Here is a 17313-nt window from a genome sequence, read left to right as displayed (position 1 = left end):
TTATTTTTTAGGGGTGAAAACTACCCCTAAATGCTAAAAGTAAAAAAACTACATTTGAAAGTTTTCTATGGGTAAAATTTAGTTTGGATTAGTTGAATAATGATTTTTTTATGCTTTGGAACATAATTTCAGAATATTTCATCCCTTACTAGGGGTGAACGTAAAAAATTACTTACCCTAAAAAATAATTATTCGTCACAGTGTATTAATTTAAGAATTTTGTTGCTTCAGATATGTGCTAATTTTATTTTGCAACTTTTCAACCCTTCAAAACCACCCGATGTAACATTGCAATGCTTATAAACTACTTTAATAGGTATAAATAGGAAAAAACTAAAACTACACACAAAAGATAATTTACACAAAAATGCACCAAATATCTATATGCATAGACAAAAGAAAAACTTATTCAAGCACAGATAAAATATTTTTTTTATTATCTTCATTTATATAGTCATCGTCGTCGTCGTCCTCGTCATCCTCGTCTTCTAATACAGGAAAATCCCCACCAGAGCACACAGAAGAAATAGAATTGCAAAATTATGCAACTTTTCTTCAGCCAAAAGAAAAGGCGCACCCTTTCTGTGATTATAAAACAAAATATTTTTAGAATTTTTTCAGGTGCAGGCGGTTTGTTCGTTTTAACGGGGTCCAATGGTAAACAACTAAATGGATATTTATTTATTAAAAATAACACTATATGACAGATACTGCATGGCGTCCAGTCTTTCTGCAACACACATGCACACACGCTACACGCGTGCGAGCGCACACATGCACGCTTGCATATGTGTTTATAGGCATATTATGGGCATGTGTGTTTATTTTGGTGTAAATTGGAGTGTTTCCGTCACTGCCGAACGTGTAGCACAAAAAGAATATATCGGTAACGTGGATTAGGATGCTACTAATTGTGCTTTTCCAAATTTTCCAAAAACAAAGTTGATTGTTTATTTAAACATAGTTCCTTGGTTTTTGATGATAATAAATTATTTATAAATTATTTTGTGAGGTTCTTTTAAGGGTTAAGAGGCTATGTAAAAGTAGTTCCTTTTATAGCCTCAGTTTTGAAAGGGGGCGAGTTTAAAGGGCTTAAATAAGGTGATGCCTGCTTGTTAATAGAGACTTTAAACGGGCATATTTCACAAAGCATTTATTAAACAGGAAATTTAAACAAATAAAAATGTACGACATTATAGTAGCTACAATTTTTTAATCCAGAAGGTTTTCGTATCTCCATTATCTTTCGAGTTATTTTGAAAAAAGGACATTTCTTACGAAATTGTAGAAAATCGTTTTTCACTATTAGATCCAATTTTTTCAAAATTAATGATTGCAAATTGATGAAAATTTTATAATTTATTGAGAGTAACTAAATAAAGAGAACTGAAACAGGAATACGATCAATTTTAGTTAGGGTGGTAATTCTGTTGCTGTTTTCACTGATATTTTCGTAGGAAAAAATAAAGTCTGACTTTTTTTATCATAACTCACTCAAATTTCACACTAAAGAATACTTTTATGTTTCTAAAGAAAGGTTGTAAAGCAAATAAAAACATTTTTTCCCGAAAAATGCATAAACAAGCCGTACTTATCTCCATTCATACTGGTTATCAAGGAAACATAAAAAAAAGAATTTTCTGTGTTGTGTTATAAGCTGTAATTTTATAATTTATTTTTTTTTGATAAATGCATATTTTTCAAGTTATTTGCGAAAAATCAATGGAAAATTTTGATTTTTTCGATGAAACACTGTAACTTTTAATTGTGAATAGCTCGAAAAATATTAATGTTACGACAAAAATGCGAAGAACATTATCTGCTTCTAATTAGTTTTCCCATCGATTTCAATGTTCAAAATTTAATAAAAAATTTCCACCCCCGAGATGGGGTGGAAACCAGCCCCATGCAATAAAGCGCCCGTCGGCATGATAAAGATTTTGACCATTGGCCTATTTCCTACCTACTGTCAAAATTTCAAGTAAATCCATCCAGTTTGAAAAAATTGCAAGCTGAAGTGCTTCATTTCCTGGACTATACAATGAAGTACAACTCGGTAGAAACTACACAGAAATTTTATGCGCAATATTTGCATTCCATTTAATGCACCCTCTTCGCAGTGAAAGTGTGCTGTAAAATCTCGGTTAAATTTTTATAAAGTTGTAATTTCATGGCGACAATGACGTTTTGCACTTAAATGAGAATCTCAGACGAGCCCCCACTTGGAGCTAGAGCAAACCTCTTCTAACTCCCTGTCTTCAATTGGCAGTGCTTGCATTGAAAGTAGACTCGGCGTGGGAGGGGGGAGCGTTGGGTTAGCGCAGGCTTGGGAAGGAGGAGAGGAGGGAGAGGTCGGCTCAGAGTAAATATATCCCAATCCTGAAAACTATGTCCCCACAAAAAAATCTATTCTGTGAAATTATCCTAGCGTAAAACGTCATCAATAGAAAAAATCAATCGCTAGCTATGAAGCGATATGCAAATCTGAATTTATTCCCGGACGGAATATACGCAGTTGGTGGGGGTCCGGAAGTCCACCCATGTATTAATTTCAAAAGTTGGCGAAATTTGTGGCTTTTAAATTGATCCGGAGTATTTCTGGGGCAATATAGTATTCAATGTTAATAGCAATATTTTTGGGAGGCATATTGGTGCAAGCAAATCTTGCCAGCCCTCAACCACCCCTAAAACGATTATGTTTTCTTCAGGTCTACTAATCCACTACTGCCTTGGCTAGTAATGTTTTCCTTGAGCAAGTATTTCATCTCGCAGCTATCTCTAACACTCCTGATCAAAAGGCAATCTATTTTCTAGCAATTTTCTAAGGCGGAACATAAGTCTGTAGGTATTGGAGTGAAGACCTGTTCGGCGCTCCGTGAACGGTGGAGTGATATGAGCGTTCGAGAGTTCCCGTCACAAAGTACAAGCCGTGAGAAACGGCAAATATAGAAAGGTGTAACAATTGCCGCTCATGATACTTGCACTACCAAGATATAAAGTTAAAAATTGAAGGTATACAACACGAACGAGGTATTAGCGAAGAAATTAAGATGATTTTTCACGAAGAAAGTAATTTCTTCATGAAATATGATTAAATATTAAACGCATCTACCATCAGCGATCATGCATCGTGGCGTTCAACGCTAAAATGGAAGCAGAATAAAATTAATAGCCAAAGTTGGTATGAATTAACTCATTATTGGGAGTAATAGGCCAAATAGGGTTCATTTTCTTTCAGTTAAATCCTGTGGATATTGTAGCTGAATCACTGCTATTATAGTGATTTTATGTTGAGATGTTGCGAAAAAATTATAGGTGTGTCCAGTCCGGAGTTAAGTAAATAAATAAATGGAAAAACTGAATTCGAAAATCATTTTTCATTCCTTGAGGAGACCTCAGAGCAATACAAATACATACGGGAGCGGAGTGTTGGCTTCTGCGCATGGGATTAAAATGGCAGGATCAGATATTACGCGATGGATTTGGCTGATCTGATTGGCCGGCTACCACGAGAGCGATTGCTTTAATGCATTTTATTTTGATTTAAAATTTCATATCCTCATAATTTAATGCTTACGAAGAAAGAAAAGATTGAGTTTTTTTTATTAAATCGACTTCAGGGAACTCCCACAGCTTTTTCCATGCACCACAATAATGCTGAAGTAAGACTTTCAATGCTGGCCTCAGCTTCCACGTGCTGCACTACACGTTTGAATTTATTTACTCTAAGGCTAAGGTGCACTCGATACATTCTCGTAAAAATTAACAAAATTATAACAGAATAAGTAAAATAGTGACAGCAGAGAAAACTGAGATTGAGGCGTTGAGTACGTAAAGATGTTTCACAGCGCACAAGTGTTAGTTTGAGCCAATTTTTGATAAATCAAATTCGCTGAAAATAATCCTCCCTCCAAAACTTGAAGTAAATGAAAAATTCGTAATACATCCCAATGAAAATCCGTGTTTCATGAGTTGTTCATCACTGCTTTTCGATGGCTGCCAATTTTTAAGGGTATTTCGACGGATACAGTAGTAAGGACATTAGGAAGAGAATTGCATTAGCAAAGGAGGCGTTCATGAACAGGAAGGAGCTTCTGAGAGGATCGTTATGTAAGAGTTTAAAGAAATGGTTAGTGAAGAGTTTGATCTGGAGTGTAGCGCTCTACGGCGCGGAAACGTGGACATTAAGGAAAGAAGATGAGAGAAGATTGGAGGCATTCGAGATGTGGGTGTGGAGAAGAATGGAGAGGGTGAAATGGACGGAGAGGAAAAGGAACGACGAAGTGTTGGACATGGTGGGTAAGGAGAGGCAGCTTTTAGATGAGGTACGGAGGAGATAGAATGTATGGATGGAGCGAATACTTAGCGGGGAGGGGATGTTGAAAATGGTGTTAGAGGGTAGAATGTTAGGGAAACGAGGGAGGGGAAGGAAAAGAATATGATTTTTAGATAGATTGAAAGGGAGTAGGCCTTACAGTGAATTGAAGAAGGTAGCGCTGGAAGGAAAGGGAGGCTCCCAGATCACTTCTTTAGTACTCCATGGAAACCTACCTTAATCGGTAGAATACTGTAATAATAATACATAAACTAGGATTCGCTCGTTGGGGGCTCCGACCTCAATATACCCTGGGAAAAGGACTGCGGCCTTTGCCACCTCTCATTATATTTGTCTCACGTTCGGTCCTTACGGATCATTTTTTCGGGGACATCTAACCTACTTAAATTTAATCCTAAGAATACCATACAGTTATTAGATTCCAGACTTTCTGACTGTTACAAGGTGTAGGCTAAAGGCTGCCACAAAGACTTTGGTGCCATAAAAAAGCTTCTCCGCGATGTTCAAATTCCTCATTACCGTCGATTTTTTAACCCCCAAATGGCCCCAATAGTAGAGGCATAGAGACCGTTGGCAACATTGTAATAGATAGAAAATTGAAAATTTAGTGTTTCAACGATTGTTTTAGGGTTTCACACAATTTTAGAGGTGTCGATTCCATGACTTTTTTGCCGCATCTCGTCTCATTCACCCCAAACATTTGTACGAAGCATTCAGTGAGTTAGGTTTCTTGGATAGCACACTATTACTTATACCACTACTTTTTTACATAACGTGACCCAGGTTTCGATGAGTAACCATTGTCATCAAGGGTCGCGTTATGTATAAAAGTAGTGGTATAAGTAACCTACACAGCACAAAATATCTACTAGATGTCTACAAAAGATCTTAAACGTCTTCAGCTAATATGTAGAAAACATCTTGTAATATCTTCTAGACATTTTGTAGAAATGTGAATGTCCGCTTTTCTGATATCTACAGCATATCTTGAGAAGGTGTTTTCTAGACATTCATATTCAAATTGGATCCACTGGGAAAATTTATGATAAATGACTCGAATATAATATGTTTCGGTATAACAAGAGTTTATTTTTCAACTGACACCCAGCTGGTGGAGCAAGAGGTGATGGTAGGGTGTCTTCTGGGGATTCTCCCTGAATATTGTAACCTCTCTGACTTTCGCTTCTTTCTAATGGGAGCTTCCTCCAAATTTGACGTTTCCAAAGCCGCTTACAATTTCATAGTAAATTTCTCAAAAGGAGTCTGCAACATTATCAACGAATATAGATTCAGTCTTGTCTTGCAGTATAGGTCTTGAAGAATTATTAATGCAAGTTTTTGCCAACGTATTTAAACACCTTCACCAGGGCTATGAATGAATATGAGTACATAATATGATGCATAAAAGGTATGACATTGTTTGTTACGACAGTAAACAAATTTTTGAATTAAGTCAATCAAAAAGAAGAGACTGGAATTTCGACATACCTTTTATTCCACTGAGTTGGATTTGTTTATTGATGGTAACTAAGCTGAGACAGTTCATGGTTAACTTGTCTCTTGGCTTAAATTGTCGATGTCTGCTCTTTTCTCACAAATATTATTGTTTTTCGAAAAATGCACCATTACTTTAAATAATCTCTTTGTTAAATTACTTTCAGAGTCTAAAATTCCGGTTTTTTGGGAGGCTAAGCAGTAGCCATACTTTCATAGAATAGACATATTTTAGACAACTAGTAGATATAAAAAAACACCCTATCGTAACGTTAAATCGCTTTTATAAGTTTTTGCCAGAAGATTTCGGAACAACCTTATAGGCCACATCTTGAGACATGATGGCCTGATGAAGACAATCGTCGAAGGACAAGTGGAAGGCAAGAATGGAAAAGGAAGACCCCAAACAAAATATATGGAACAAGTAAAGAGAGATGTGAAAGAGAAGAAATACGTAGGTGTGAAAAGATTAGCTGATAGGAGAACTGAGTGGAGAGCTGCGTCAAACCAATCCTAGGATTGTTGACCAGTGATGATGATGATGCCAGAAGATTTGCCTTTGTTTTTTTAGTGAACATGCGTAGAATGACTTTATCTATCCATCCATCAAAAAGCATAGCAGTTACACTTTTTTTCTAAATTCGGGTGCTTTATGGCAAATTGTAATGGAAATACACAAAAAGAGTCTCCGCTCAAAAAAGACATAATCTAGACATCAAGAGTATATTTAAAATATCCAAGACAAAGAAGACATTTTCTAGATCTCTAGTAGATATTTAAAATATCCAAGATATTGAAGATGTTTTCTAGGCATCTAGTAGATATTTCACATATACAAGTAGCATTGTAGACATGCTCTAGATATCTAGAAGATATTTTTATTTACGAAATTCTATTTCTCCAATTGAGATATAGCATTCAGGGATATATTGACGAATTTTAAAGTTTAACTTAAAAGTTTTATGCTTTTACAATCAGTGAGAATGATTTACAAATACTGAGAGTATGCGACCCGCGTGATACCCACAATTAGATTGTCTGACTGGGTTGGCGGTCGCTCACTCTCAGTGCGATATCCCGGGAGCCAAAGGGCAAAAATGAAAGATGTTTGAGTCGACAGGGGCGCAGCCAGGAATTAAGGCTGGGGGGGGGGGGGTTTAGGTGCAACTAATACCGGGGTGTGTGGGGGTATGGAATACCCACCTGGATAAGCGGTATGTGCGAGATTAATAAATGGCGTAATTTTAGATCAACGGTTCAAAATGGTGAGTTTTACGGCTTTCTGAGGGATATTTTCTTAATCCTTACACTACTCTATTAGTAATATCAATCCAATTAAGTAAAATGGATTAAACTTAAATATTTCTCTGAGCTCTGCGCTATTGTGAGTTGATACACTACAAATGTCAAGCGAGTCGTTGTAGGAAACATAAAAGTGATAGAATAATCCTAGAGTGACATCATATTCAGTTATGTCCGAAAACACCCAAAAAATACCAAAATTTCAAAACTTTAAGTGCGATGCGGCACGTTTTCCCGGAATCCAATTGCAAAAATAATTTTCATGATCTTTTTTCCTAACAAATGGAACAAAGTTAGGGGGCGTGTCAAAAGAAATTCGAAAACTTGTAAAAATAAGGACCACCCTAATGTAAGAAAGGAAGATCTGGAAGTGGGGAGTGCAAAAGATACAAAATTTCGTTCACAATATGTTGCTTATTTTCGACACTTCTTAAAATTTCAAAATGCTCTAAGGCATCCGCTGCGGAGATACAGCGGCTCAAATATGACCTATTTTTCCAAAACGCGCGCGATCTCGTTTTTCTCCGAAAATCTTTGAACTTAAACATGTAGTGTGGCAGCTGTGTGATTTTTATGGAATAAAAAACACAATATTCCTTTGACCAGATGCTTTAGCTATATTGTTCATGATTGTTTGAAGATTTTGGTTCACATTGAAAGATAATGTCTACTTTATTTAAAATTTCACGCGAAAAATGGGTACGCCATTTTGTGTAGTAAAACCATGCAGATGTCTAACGCCGGGTCTTATCCTTGATGCACGATTGACATTCTTTAATTCTCTCTTTAAACTTACGTCCAGTCCGGCCAATTTATGTTGCTCCACATTCACAATTCAACTTTTTCAATGTCCACGCTACTTTTATTATTTTCCAGAATTATGCCCTAGCTATGTGAAATCAAATTCCTTAGGCATTGTTTATGGTAGAAAGCTAATTTTATTTCGTTTTCGGGGATTTTATTGCATAACCCAAGGGATAATGGCACTAAAAAAGAGAAACCTTAAATTCCATCGAGTACTCACAATTTCACTAGGCTGATACCCATAGGTACTGCATCTTGCTATGTTGGACAATTTATTCTGGAAGAGTTTTTTCATCAATTTTTCCGGGTTGCCATTATACAGTGCTATTGTTTTAAAAGTGTTTAGTTCCTTAAAATATTTGAAATGGACATTGGAATCGATATTAGCCTATGGATTGTGGAATGAAATACCGACAGTTTTTGTGAAAAGCATGTCTGGAGGTAGAATGGATGGCATGATCCGTGTAGAAGTCTTTCCTAAAATTTCCTAAAACAACATTATTTTGTAGCAACGAAACGCGTAGTGTCAAAAATGAAACTCAGTGGAAATGATGAAATGTCCGAATTTACTTGTATTCAGAACTTCCACCGCATCGAGCCTGACATCATACATGATATTCCATCTTCCCGCTAAAATGTGATTAGAAGGAAAGCTTTTTCAAAAAAATTATGCGCCTTTAATACAGCAATAAATTGGACGAGGACTTCACACCGCCGGCCTCGGTGGCGGCGGAGAAATTTCTCGTCTGCCAAACCGAAAGTCGCGAGTTCGAGTCCCGTCTGGATAGGTTTTCCCAATCCTGGGCAAGAGCGCTAGTCCTACGTTGTTTTTCATTAGATTCCCAAATGCTGCAAAGGTCTTATATGAGCTCTTTCCGGGGCGATATAAATAAATAATTGCAATCCATTGAAAGTCATTGGCGAAAACTTTCTATGAATAAGGCAGGTACTGTAAATCTTGTCCACAGGTACGGCCGATGTCGCAATCGCCGAGACCATTATGCTGGTAAGTAACTAGAAGTGTACTAGTTATTTAGCAAGGGGATCATTTCTAATCAATCGTTGTATACTCCATCCCATCGAAGATTGAAAAAAAGCCCTCATATAATCCGATTTAAAGCAAATTTAAAATCTGAGACCTTGATCTCAGTTCACCACTTTTATTAGTTGAGAGCTGGTCTTTGCTGAGCTAAGACTTGCTCTCAACTAATGACAAGAGAGCTTCAAGCCTGGTGTGGAATCACCCCGTGCCACACCCCCTGGTGGTGGCTCGCACGGTACCTCGTTGATGTAGATGTCATAGGGTAAGTGTCCCTGGACTAGTTTTCTCCGAAGGGTATGTACGGTGGACACTTGCTACAAGGTAAAATGTTTACGTGGTATGGGCTGAAAAGCCTCCCAAAAGTCCCCATGGTTACGTGCCTGCTAACCGGAATCAAAACGACTCAAACATTAACCTTTTTTAACATTAACCCTTTACCAGTGACGTGAAATTCTTGTTACACTACCAGTGACGCGAGGTCTGGGAGACCGCAATAAAACAAAAATTCATGAAACTTTGTAAAGTCATTTTTATTGCTTAGTTTAATGTTTCTTTGACTTCTCAATTATTACAAAACTTATATTTGATATTATGCATTCCAAATACGAACCAACTTTTTCAGTAAAAATTTTTATTTGAAACAGGATCAAAAACCTATTATCCAAAACACTTTGAGTTATTATTTTTACTATAGTACTTTTTTTAATTAACTACTTAATTATCCACGTTATGCAACTAAAAATGCTTCCTTACAAATTTATAATATAGTTATTATTCTTGAAAAATCACTAGGAATTGTTTTTAACAACTTTTTGATTCATTTCCACCAGCATTACGTTTATTGGACTTCCAATTTAGTGACGTGAGGTCTCACAGACCACAACTCATATTCAGTTTCAAGTTTTCAGAAATAAATAATAAGAACGTTAAATTTTAAGAGTGATATGTCCTTATTATACAATATTGTGACGCTCAATATTATTTATATTTTGAAAATATTCATAGTTGTAGAAACGCAGCGGTCTCTCAGACCGCACGTCACCGGTTAAGGGTTAAAGCAATGCGAATAATTCTTATTGTTAGCTCGATTATTTGCAATTTTCCAGGAAAAGACAAGGTCGACTTGTGTTTACGGTGTTAGTGGCTACCCTCTGACACGCTAGGTTGATAATATTGTTGCGATAACATCGGTGCTTCAGCAGTAAGTGACAAGAGAAGGGCGGCAGATGCTGAGTGCGGCGCATTCCCTTTTCTGCCGCGCTTAGCAGAGACTCGCCACTCACGCCAGGCCACGTGGCCGGCATGGAAAGTTCCCCGCGCGATGCTCGAATAATATGGCGGCGGGAGGGAGGTCGGAACGCGAGTGACCGCAATCCTCGCTTATCTAGTGCTTCCACACCTAATGATGGTCGGTACAGAAGACAGCAGGGCTCACCCAGGGCCAGGCCGCGGTAGTGTAAAGCTCACACTTTCCGGTATGTTTATATTCCCTCGAAAAACTCACGACACGAGGACTCCCACACTGTTTCTAAGGATTGACCACGGATTAGAACATGGGACACTTTGAACAGAAGCCAAAGGCACTACCCACTAGGCTCTCACACACTTCCACAGGATATTTTTATCTAGTAATAATCAGTGACAACACTAGTTCACTGCTGTTAGTTGCCGAGACACATCTACCAAAAATATCGCCATTTCACTTAAACGAACACATTAGTGCTTCAACATTAATTCATTTAACACGCAATTACTTCTCAAACTAACTCATTAACCCAATTAACATGAATTTCCAAGGGGCATAACTCCAAAGGACCGGATATCTCAATAATCTAAGCTATAGAGAGCCCCATAACCTTGAATCGCAACACCTGCTGCGTAATAGTTACCATCGCGTCCTCAACAGCGTAGTTGCATTTCATATGTTTCCGCCACGCCTCGGTACACGTGCCACAGCATATAAAGACAAATGAGAGTGATAAGAACGACAAAATACTTCCACAGGTTCTACCTGACCCTTCATGGTCACTGGAGAAGTTGCTTCCCCCCAGCATTAGGGTCAACTGTTTCCTGTCCCCTAATGAACAAGAGCGGAACTTTCATTCTTCCCAGGCTCAAGTGTAAACAGTTTCCTGTCACGAGGGAGGGGGCGAGGCGGGCTGCGACTCCCTTTGTATCCAACACTGTATACCAAAATCACGCGATGAGGGCCGAGGTGCCACGGGTCAGTAATCCCCGCGGAAAAGACGTGGGCTCTACTTACGAGGCGCGGCTCCGTCCTCCACGAGGTGCCGAGGCGGGCAGGCAACGAGTGTGCGGCCCTCCAGAGGCCCTCCGGCCTCGCGGCTATCGGCACCGGCTCCGAGGTGGCGTGCATCGCGACTGGCGGCCGGCGACGCGGGCCGGCCCGTCATGCACCACGACAGGAAAGAGACATGCGCCACGACGAAATCATCGAGCAATGTGAACGCACCACACATGCAAGTATTCGCGGATGGACAAGTGGTTGGAACGCATCGCGGACGGATCACGAGCTTGCCGTGTTGCGTGTCTTCACGGGTTGGATCTCGAGGGAGCTCAGGACCTAAGAAACGGCCGAGAGACCAGACTCGGGGCAAAAACGGAGACGAAAGGCTGAGAAAGTGGCCTGGGCAAGGACGGCGTCTCCAGGCCCATGATAAGGGTTTGCCAAGGAAAATACGCCCACACTGCGGTAAGTTTTAAATAAAATACCCGGTATTTAATGGGTTGGCCCACAAAAAAGTGCTCCAGTGAATTTAGCTCATCCCAACAGATTACACACACTTATGCTAGACCAAAGTAGAAATAAGCGACGTGTACTGAAGTGACGTTGAGATCCTAAAAAATTACTGAGTAGAGGCTGCGATGGTAATACTAACAGTAAGTCAAAGATGTTGATACGTTCACTTGACACGGGCAGTTCTCTCACTACTAATAGGCGTATTCTTTGGAGATATGGAATCATAGGAAAGGCGGCATCGCTCGCTTACTTTACATGACCAACTACATGTGCCATTAGTCATTTGCTTACGTTGCTTAATATTATTAAATCGTTTCTCCTGTTATTGCGAGTCCTCTGTAATTGGCCTCGTGCTGTTTTTGGATTGGATTAAATAAATAAATTAATTCAATTCGCGCTTAAATAATCTGTATGGCCACGGAATCCGCAAGAACACAAAAAAAATCTTTGTCGAGGCAAAACATATTTGGAGATTTGTACCGCGTTTGCTTACGTTCATATACTTTGTGCGAACACTGCGCGAACGCGTGAGAGAGAGAGATAATCCCAAATGAGGATTTGTGAGATAAATTCTTAGCAAGCGCGAACGGACTTGGAGCAAAGGTTTTTAACTTTTCTCTTGTCTCACAATCAGACCTGTATTGGAGTGCGCCGCCGGTCTTTGAGAATCTCATGAGGTGAGCTGAAGCAACGAGTGAAACGTCGAAGATGGGCACGGCACGTTCAAGGTCGATGTGATCATTAACTAATTAGGGCTATGAATATACGACAACAACTAACATAGGCACTATTGTCCGAGTGCCGTTAATATCTAAGAATCAATAATAATCATATCAAGTGTTGCACTGTAAATATTTTTCCGGCAACGCCGACAGATATTATTGGAAGGTAGATTGTACGATGACCTCTAAATCAGGGAAATAGATTGCAGACCAGATTAACTCAAAACTTAATTATTTCCGCGAAATACAAGAGACCACAACAGATGAGGGGTGCCCATCCCCCTCTCCCCCCGGAATGAGGATTTTTTTTAGCATTCAAACTTCAACCACCAGGCGCTTATAGTTATCATAGTGTTTTTATCTATCTACTAGCCGCCGTAACTACTAACTACTTCCGTATTTCCTGTATTCATTTAATTTCACAAATATATAAGCTATAAGATATCGTGGAGAGACCTAACTTAAATTCATTTAACCTGACCTTGCTCTGATCTTGCTCCCCACACCCCGAAAATATATTATAAAAGCACACGCTTCTGACTACCGCATTGACCGTGATTAAATATTTGGACTTTCTGTAAGCAGTGGAGCTATTTCAACGCAGTAGCGGGTTTGTGTGGGCATAGACGTTCAAAAACACCCCCAATGCTAGAGGGTATTCACATCATTGCAGAATACTAGATGGACTGCCGCCGCGCCGCCGTGTAAGACGTCGGGTATATTTAAAAGAATTTTATAGGGGTACTAAGTACTGTATTTGTTAGCTCTTTTATAAGCTAAAGTTGTCACTTTTTCATCCTCATGCGTAGGGAGACTCGAGACCAGAGCACATAACATTTTTGACATAACAGCGAGTTGCGCTTCGGAATTCATTCGCCCTAACTACAACTCCCTCGAGACGTTTATGTCACGTCATTCTTGTATTTTTAGCGCCTACAGGCCAAAAATTCCTCTATTTTACTGCATTTTAAATTGAAATTACGAGAACTTAATGGCAATAATGACCATATCGGAATAAACAGTTTTAATAAATGAAATTTCATTCATGAAAAAATAGATAGTGGGACGTAAGATTACAAGAAATAAATTGGACCGAAAAAGAGAGATCAAACAGCCTCATTCATATTTTAGCAAATTTTCACCTCCTGAAAGGCCTCGGTTGATTTAAGAGCCTCTGCAGATGGTTTTCAAGTTTCAAACACTCGCTTCGAACGCAACGAAAGAGCGGTCTCATTTTCGAAGAGAAAAACTCATCCGCATTGTTCGAGTACAGTTTTCCTTTCTTTTAAGCTCACGGACAGCTCTATTAAGTGGATTAATATTTTTTCAAGTCTTACCGTTTTGAAACCTGGAAGAGGAACGCTATTCTGATGTTAAAATTTACGAAGACGTTAATTCTAACCGTCTCGACGCTAAATAGCTTATTTAGCTACAGAATATTATGTAAGATTTCACTTTTTCCCGGCGTATGATGGCGGTGAATTCTTCTCGGGTTTCCATCCGGGTGAGCTCCATCTCCATCGCTGCCGACGTTTCGATAGAATCCTTTTCTATCGTCATCGGCCCTGATGACGATAGAAAAGGATTCTATCGAAACGTCGGCAGCGATGGAGATGGAGCTCACCCGGATGGAAACCCGAGAAGAATTCACCGCTACAGAATATTAGCTTTCTTCTGACTTCACCGGCAGGAATACAACTTTCGTAATGGCATGAGATTTTAAGTGCTTGGAATTCCCCAAAAACAACAATAAATGTCGCCTTCTCTGACGTGACACGCCGACACGTCGCTCTGACGTCTCTTATCTGCCTAAGAGTGCCTCTACGAACATTACTGTTCTAAGGCGTTGACCAACGCCGTCCAATATGGCGTCATCGAAAACGAAGTCTGAATGCTCATTAACTCATAGCATTGAATAATTGCCTTACAAGTTCGATGATACAACCATTAAGTATTATACATGGTCTTGCTGACACTACCGATTATTTTTCATCAAACCCGGTGGAAAAAAATTTAGAGAAAAACGATTAACAGGATCAATGCCAATATGTATTATTCCATTAGGGTTATGACATTAAGGGCCGGTTTTATAGTGTCTGGTTAAAATTTTACGGAACATGAAAACTGGAATTAACTCATCCTTGCGTTGGAGATCATGAGTTTAACGGATCGTTATTTTGAACTAATTTTACTTACTGTGATTTATTAACATTCTCCTGTTAAGGTTTTGGCTGCATCATGTTCCAGTTAAGGCTAACCAGACATTATAAAACCAGCCCTAAAGGAAAAATGACGATTTTTAAAATCTTATACATGACACTTCATGACCAATAAAAAAAATTATTTTGTTTAGATATGCCGGGAGTATATTTACAGCAAAATATAAAATAAAATAGGTGCATATTATAGAGGGAAATTGCCACAGAGGTTTCACCTTAATTGGAAAGTAAATGGAGGTCCAGTCTCCGAAAGCAACGCGTAAAAAGCGTTTAAAATTATGTGTCATTTTCTTGCATGTTCGTCTGATTCACACGCCATTCACAATTTTTTGATGAATTTTCTCCGAGAAACAGTTTCTGGGAAAAAATGAGATATTTCTGGATCGGTTAAAAGAATGCCCACATCACTAAACGTAATTAAAAGTGTACATATCAGTCTATATTTCTGAATCTTCCGAATAATAACCATATGTTGGCCTTAACAGCTAGACCTCGTATTACAGGAGATAGAGAAGCACGGTGGGAAAGAGTGGTCCTCCCTTCATACAATAAACGCATTGCGTCGTATTTGGATGGAGGGAGTAGTAGGCGGGGAGGGATTGCTTGGTGAGGGGCAGGGCAAGCAACGAAGGAAGACAACGAGATGAAATCGGAAAGGAAGGAGTTTTACATAGTGATGGGCACAGTGCGAGTGAGTCAGTTCAAACGAGCGACTCGGCCGATTGAGCTGAATCGTGACGCATTGCAGTCGCGTTATACCAACCAGTTGACTGTTGATTTTTTGTGTTGTGGGGGTAGCGTTGTGTTTGTGAGAACACAAACTTAAAATTAACAATTGAATTGAACTTAGGAAAAAGGATTTTTTAATTATAATTATTATTTTTTTCCGTTTTGTTTTGTCTCTTTTTTGCCATTTTATTATTTTTTTAACTCTTTTTTTATTTAGCTGTGAGGCGAGGGAGTCTTATTAGGTGAGCCGCAACCCTAGTAGCACCAAAATGGATTATATCTGTATATTTTTAAGATTTCGAAATACATCGGTATACAGATTTGCAAATCTGTATATTACACATATTTCATACATGCCTGGTGATCCATGGTCCTTGATGTATACCAGAATCTTTAAAATGTACAAATAATATCCTTACGGTGTAACCAGGGATCATCAGACGTGTATAAGATATGTATAATATACAGATTTACGACTAGCTATGCGTATTTTATATTTAATCTATATAAAATCCACATTATGGCAGCAGATATAATACGTATAATATCTAGATATTATCTGCGTGGTAGAGGACATTTGCATGTATTTTATACAGATATAATATGTATACAGTGTATACTATGATACGTATTAAATCTCGATATAATACTTTTGGTGCCACTAGGGAACTCCCTCCGCACACGACCCTCTCCGCGCACACTGCTCTCGAGTTGCGCGAGTCGGACACCCGGAGACGCTTAGGACTCAGTCCGCGCACACTTAGAGTGTTGGAGTCGTGAGCGGCGGGAGTCGGACTCCATGCGCACACGACACTCGCTTACATTGTGCATGTCAGACTGTGAGACTCATCACACGTTTGACGGGTCAAAGGGAGCACAAGGAACTTTTTGCGGGTAGCTCACTGCTCACCTTCAAGTCGCTGGAAAGATTCTCCCGATTCATCTTCTCTATGATCCTTTTTGTTATAGGGTAGTTTCCTTCATCAAAGAAAACTAAAGGCATTGATTGCGATTCGTTACCCACCATTAATGTATTCATAATATACGAATTGTTTGGTTTTAGAAATCCCAGTTTAAACGAATGGCAATGGTCAATTTTATCCTCATTTGAAAAAGGCCAGATTGGCGTCCATGCGATGCCACTCCACATGACGTCACTAGTTTCTATACGAGTAGATAGGAGTTTTACATCGTCTGAGATTACCAATGCATGCATGAGGCACAGAGCTCAGGGAAACATTTCTTAATAATCACCTATTGAAACTGGCTAAGGTCGGAAAGTTTCCTTCGTTTGACAATGTATTAATAATCCTTATTTAAGCCAAGCGCTACCTGATAGCAGGGTACTCTGCTACCTGCTAGCAGCCTGCATCTCAGCGGCGCACACATCCTCGCCCCAGCAGCTCGATTCTGTAAATGTCATACCTGTGCTTCGCGTGGTTCGAACCACAGTGGAGTTCTCACGCCTCTCACCGTGAAAGACGTTCAAGCGATCCTGTAAGCCTGTGTCGTGAGATGTTTGACGGATTGCGAACGATCACTTCAGTTTCTTATGTTGGTAGCTGTGCGGACGCGAGGAACGAATCAGAATCACCGATACAAACTTACTTCAGCGGCCAACTGCAACTTCAGTTACCATAGAGAAACATATACAATGCCGTGGAATATTCACTCCCAAAGTAAATAATACTTCTTTACTCAATTTTGAGTGAGGTCTTTTCTTTTAAAAGTACCTATTAATGATAAGTTACGGTTGTTTAATTAGTTTATAGCTATAAACTGTACATTACCTCTTTTATATATTGTCAAGTGCTGCGTATCGAAGTCAGTTATCACGTAGCGGGCTCGTAATTGCGCAATTAGCTCTAATTTCCTCATAATATGGAGCTAATGCTTACGCGGAA

The 17313-nt window shown here is 39.2% G+C and overlaps 1 protein-coding gene across 4 annotated transcripts in view; it reads right to left on the bottom strand.

Annotated features, from left to right (window-relative positions):
- Positions 1–17313, bottom strand: part of LOC124170795 (rho GTPase-activating protein 20-like) — a 109037-nt gene that overhangs the window by 31713 nt on the left and 60011 nt on the right. For 2 of the 4 annotated variants that reach the window (XM_046549761.1, XM_046549762.1), the window contains exon 1: positions 11242–11400. The exons of the other annotated variants lie outside the window; for them this stretch is intronic. In XM_046549761.1, the coding sequence (XP_046405717.1) occupies positions 11242–11355 (114 nt within the window). In that variant the 5' untranslated portion in view covers positions 11356–11400. Of the gene's footprint in view, positions 1–11241; positions 11401–17313 lie in introns of those variants that run through there. 4 annotated transcript variants of the gene reach the window in all.

This window comes from Ischnura elegans, chromosome X (assembly GCF_921293095.1).
Source record: "Ischnura elegans chromosome X, ioIscEleg1.1, whole genome shotgun sequence".
NCBI lineage: Eukaryota > Metazoa > Arthropoda > Insecta > Odonata > Coenagrionidae > Ischnura > Ischnura elegans.
This window is presented reverse-complemented; position numbering and strand designations above follow the sequence as displayed.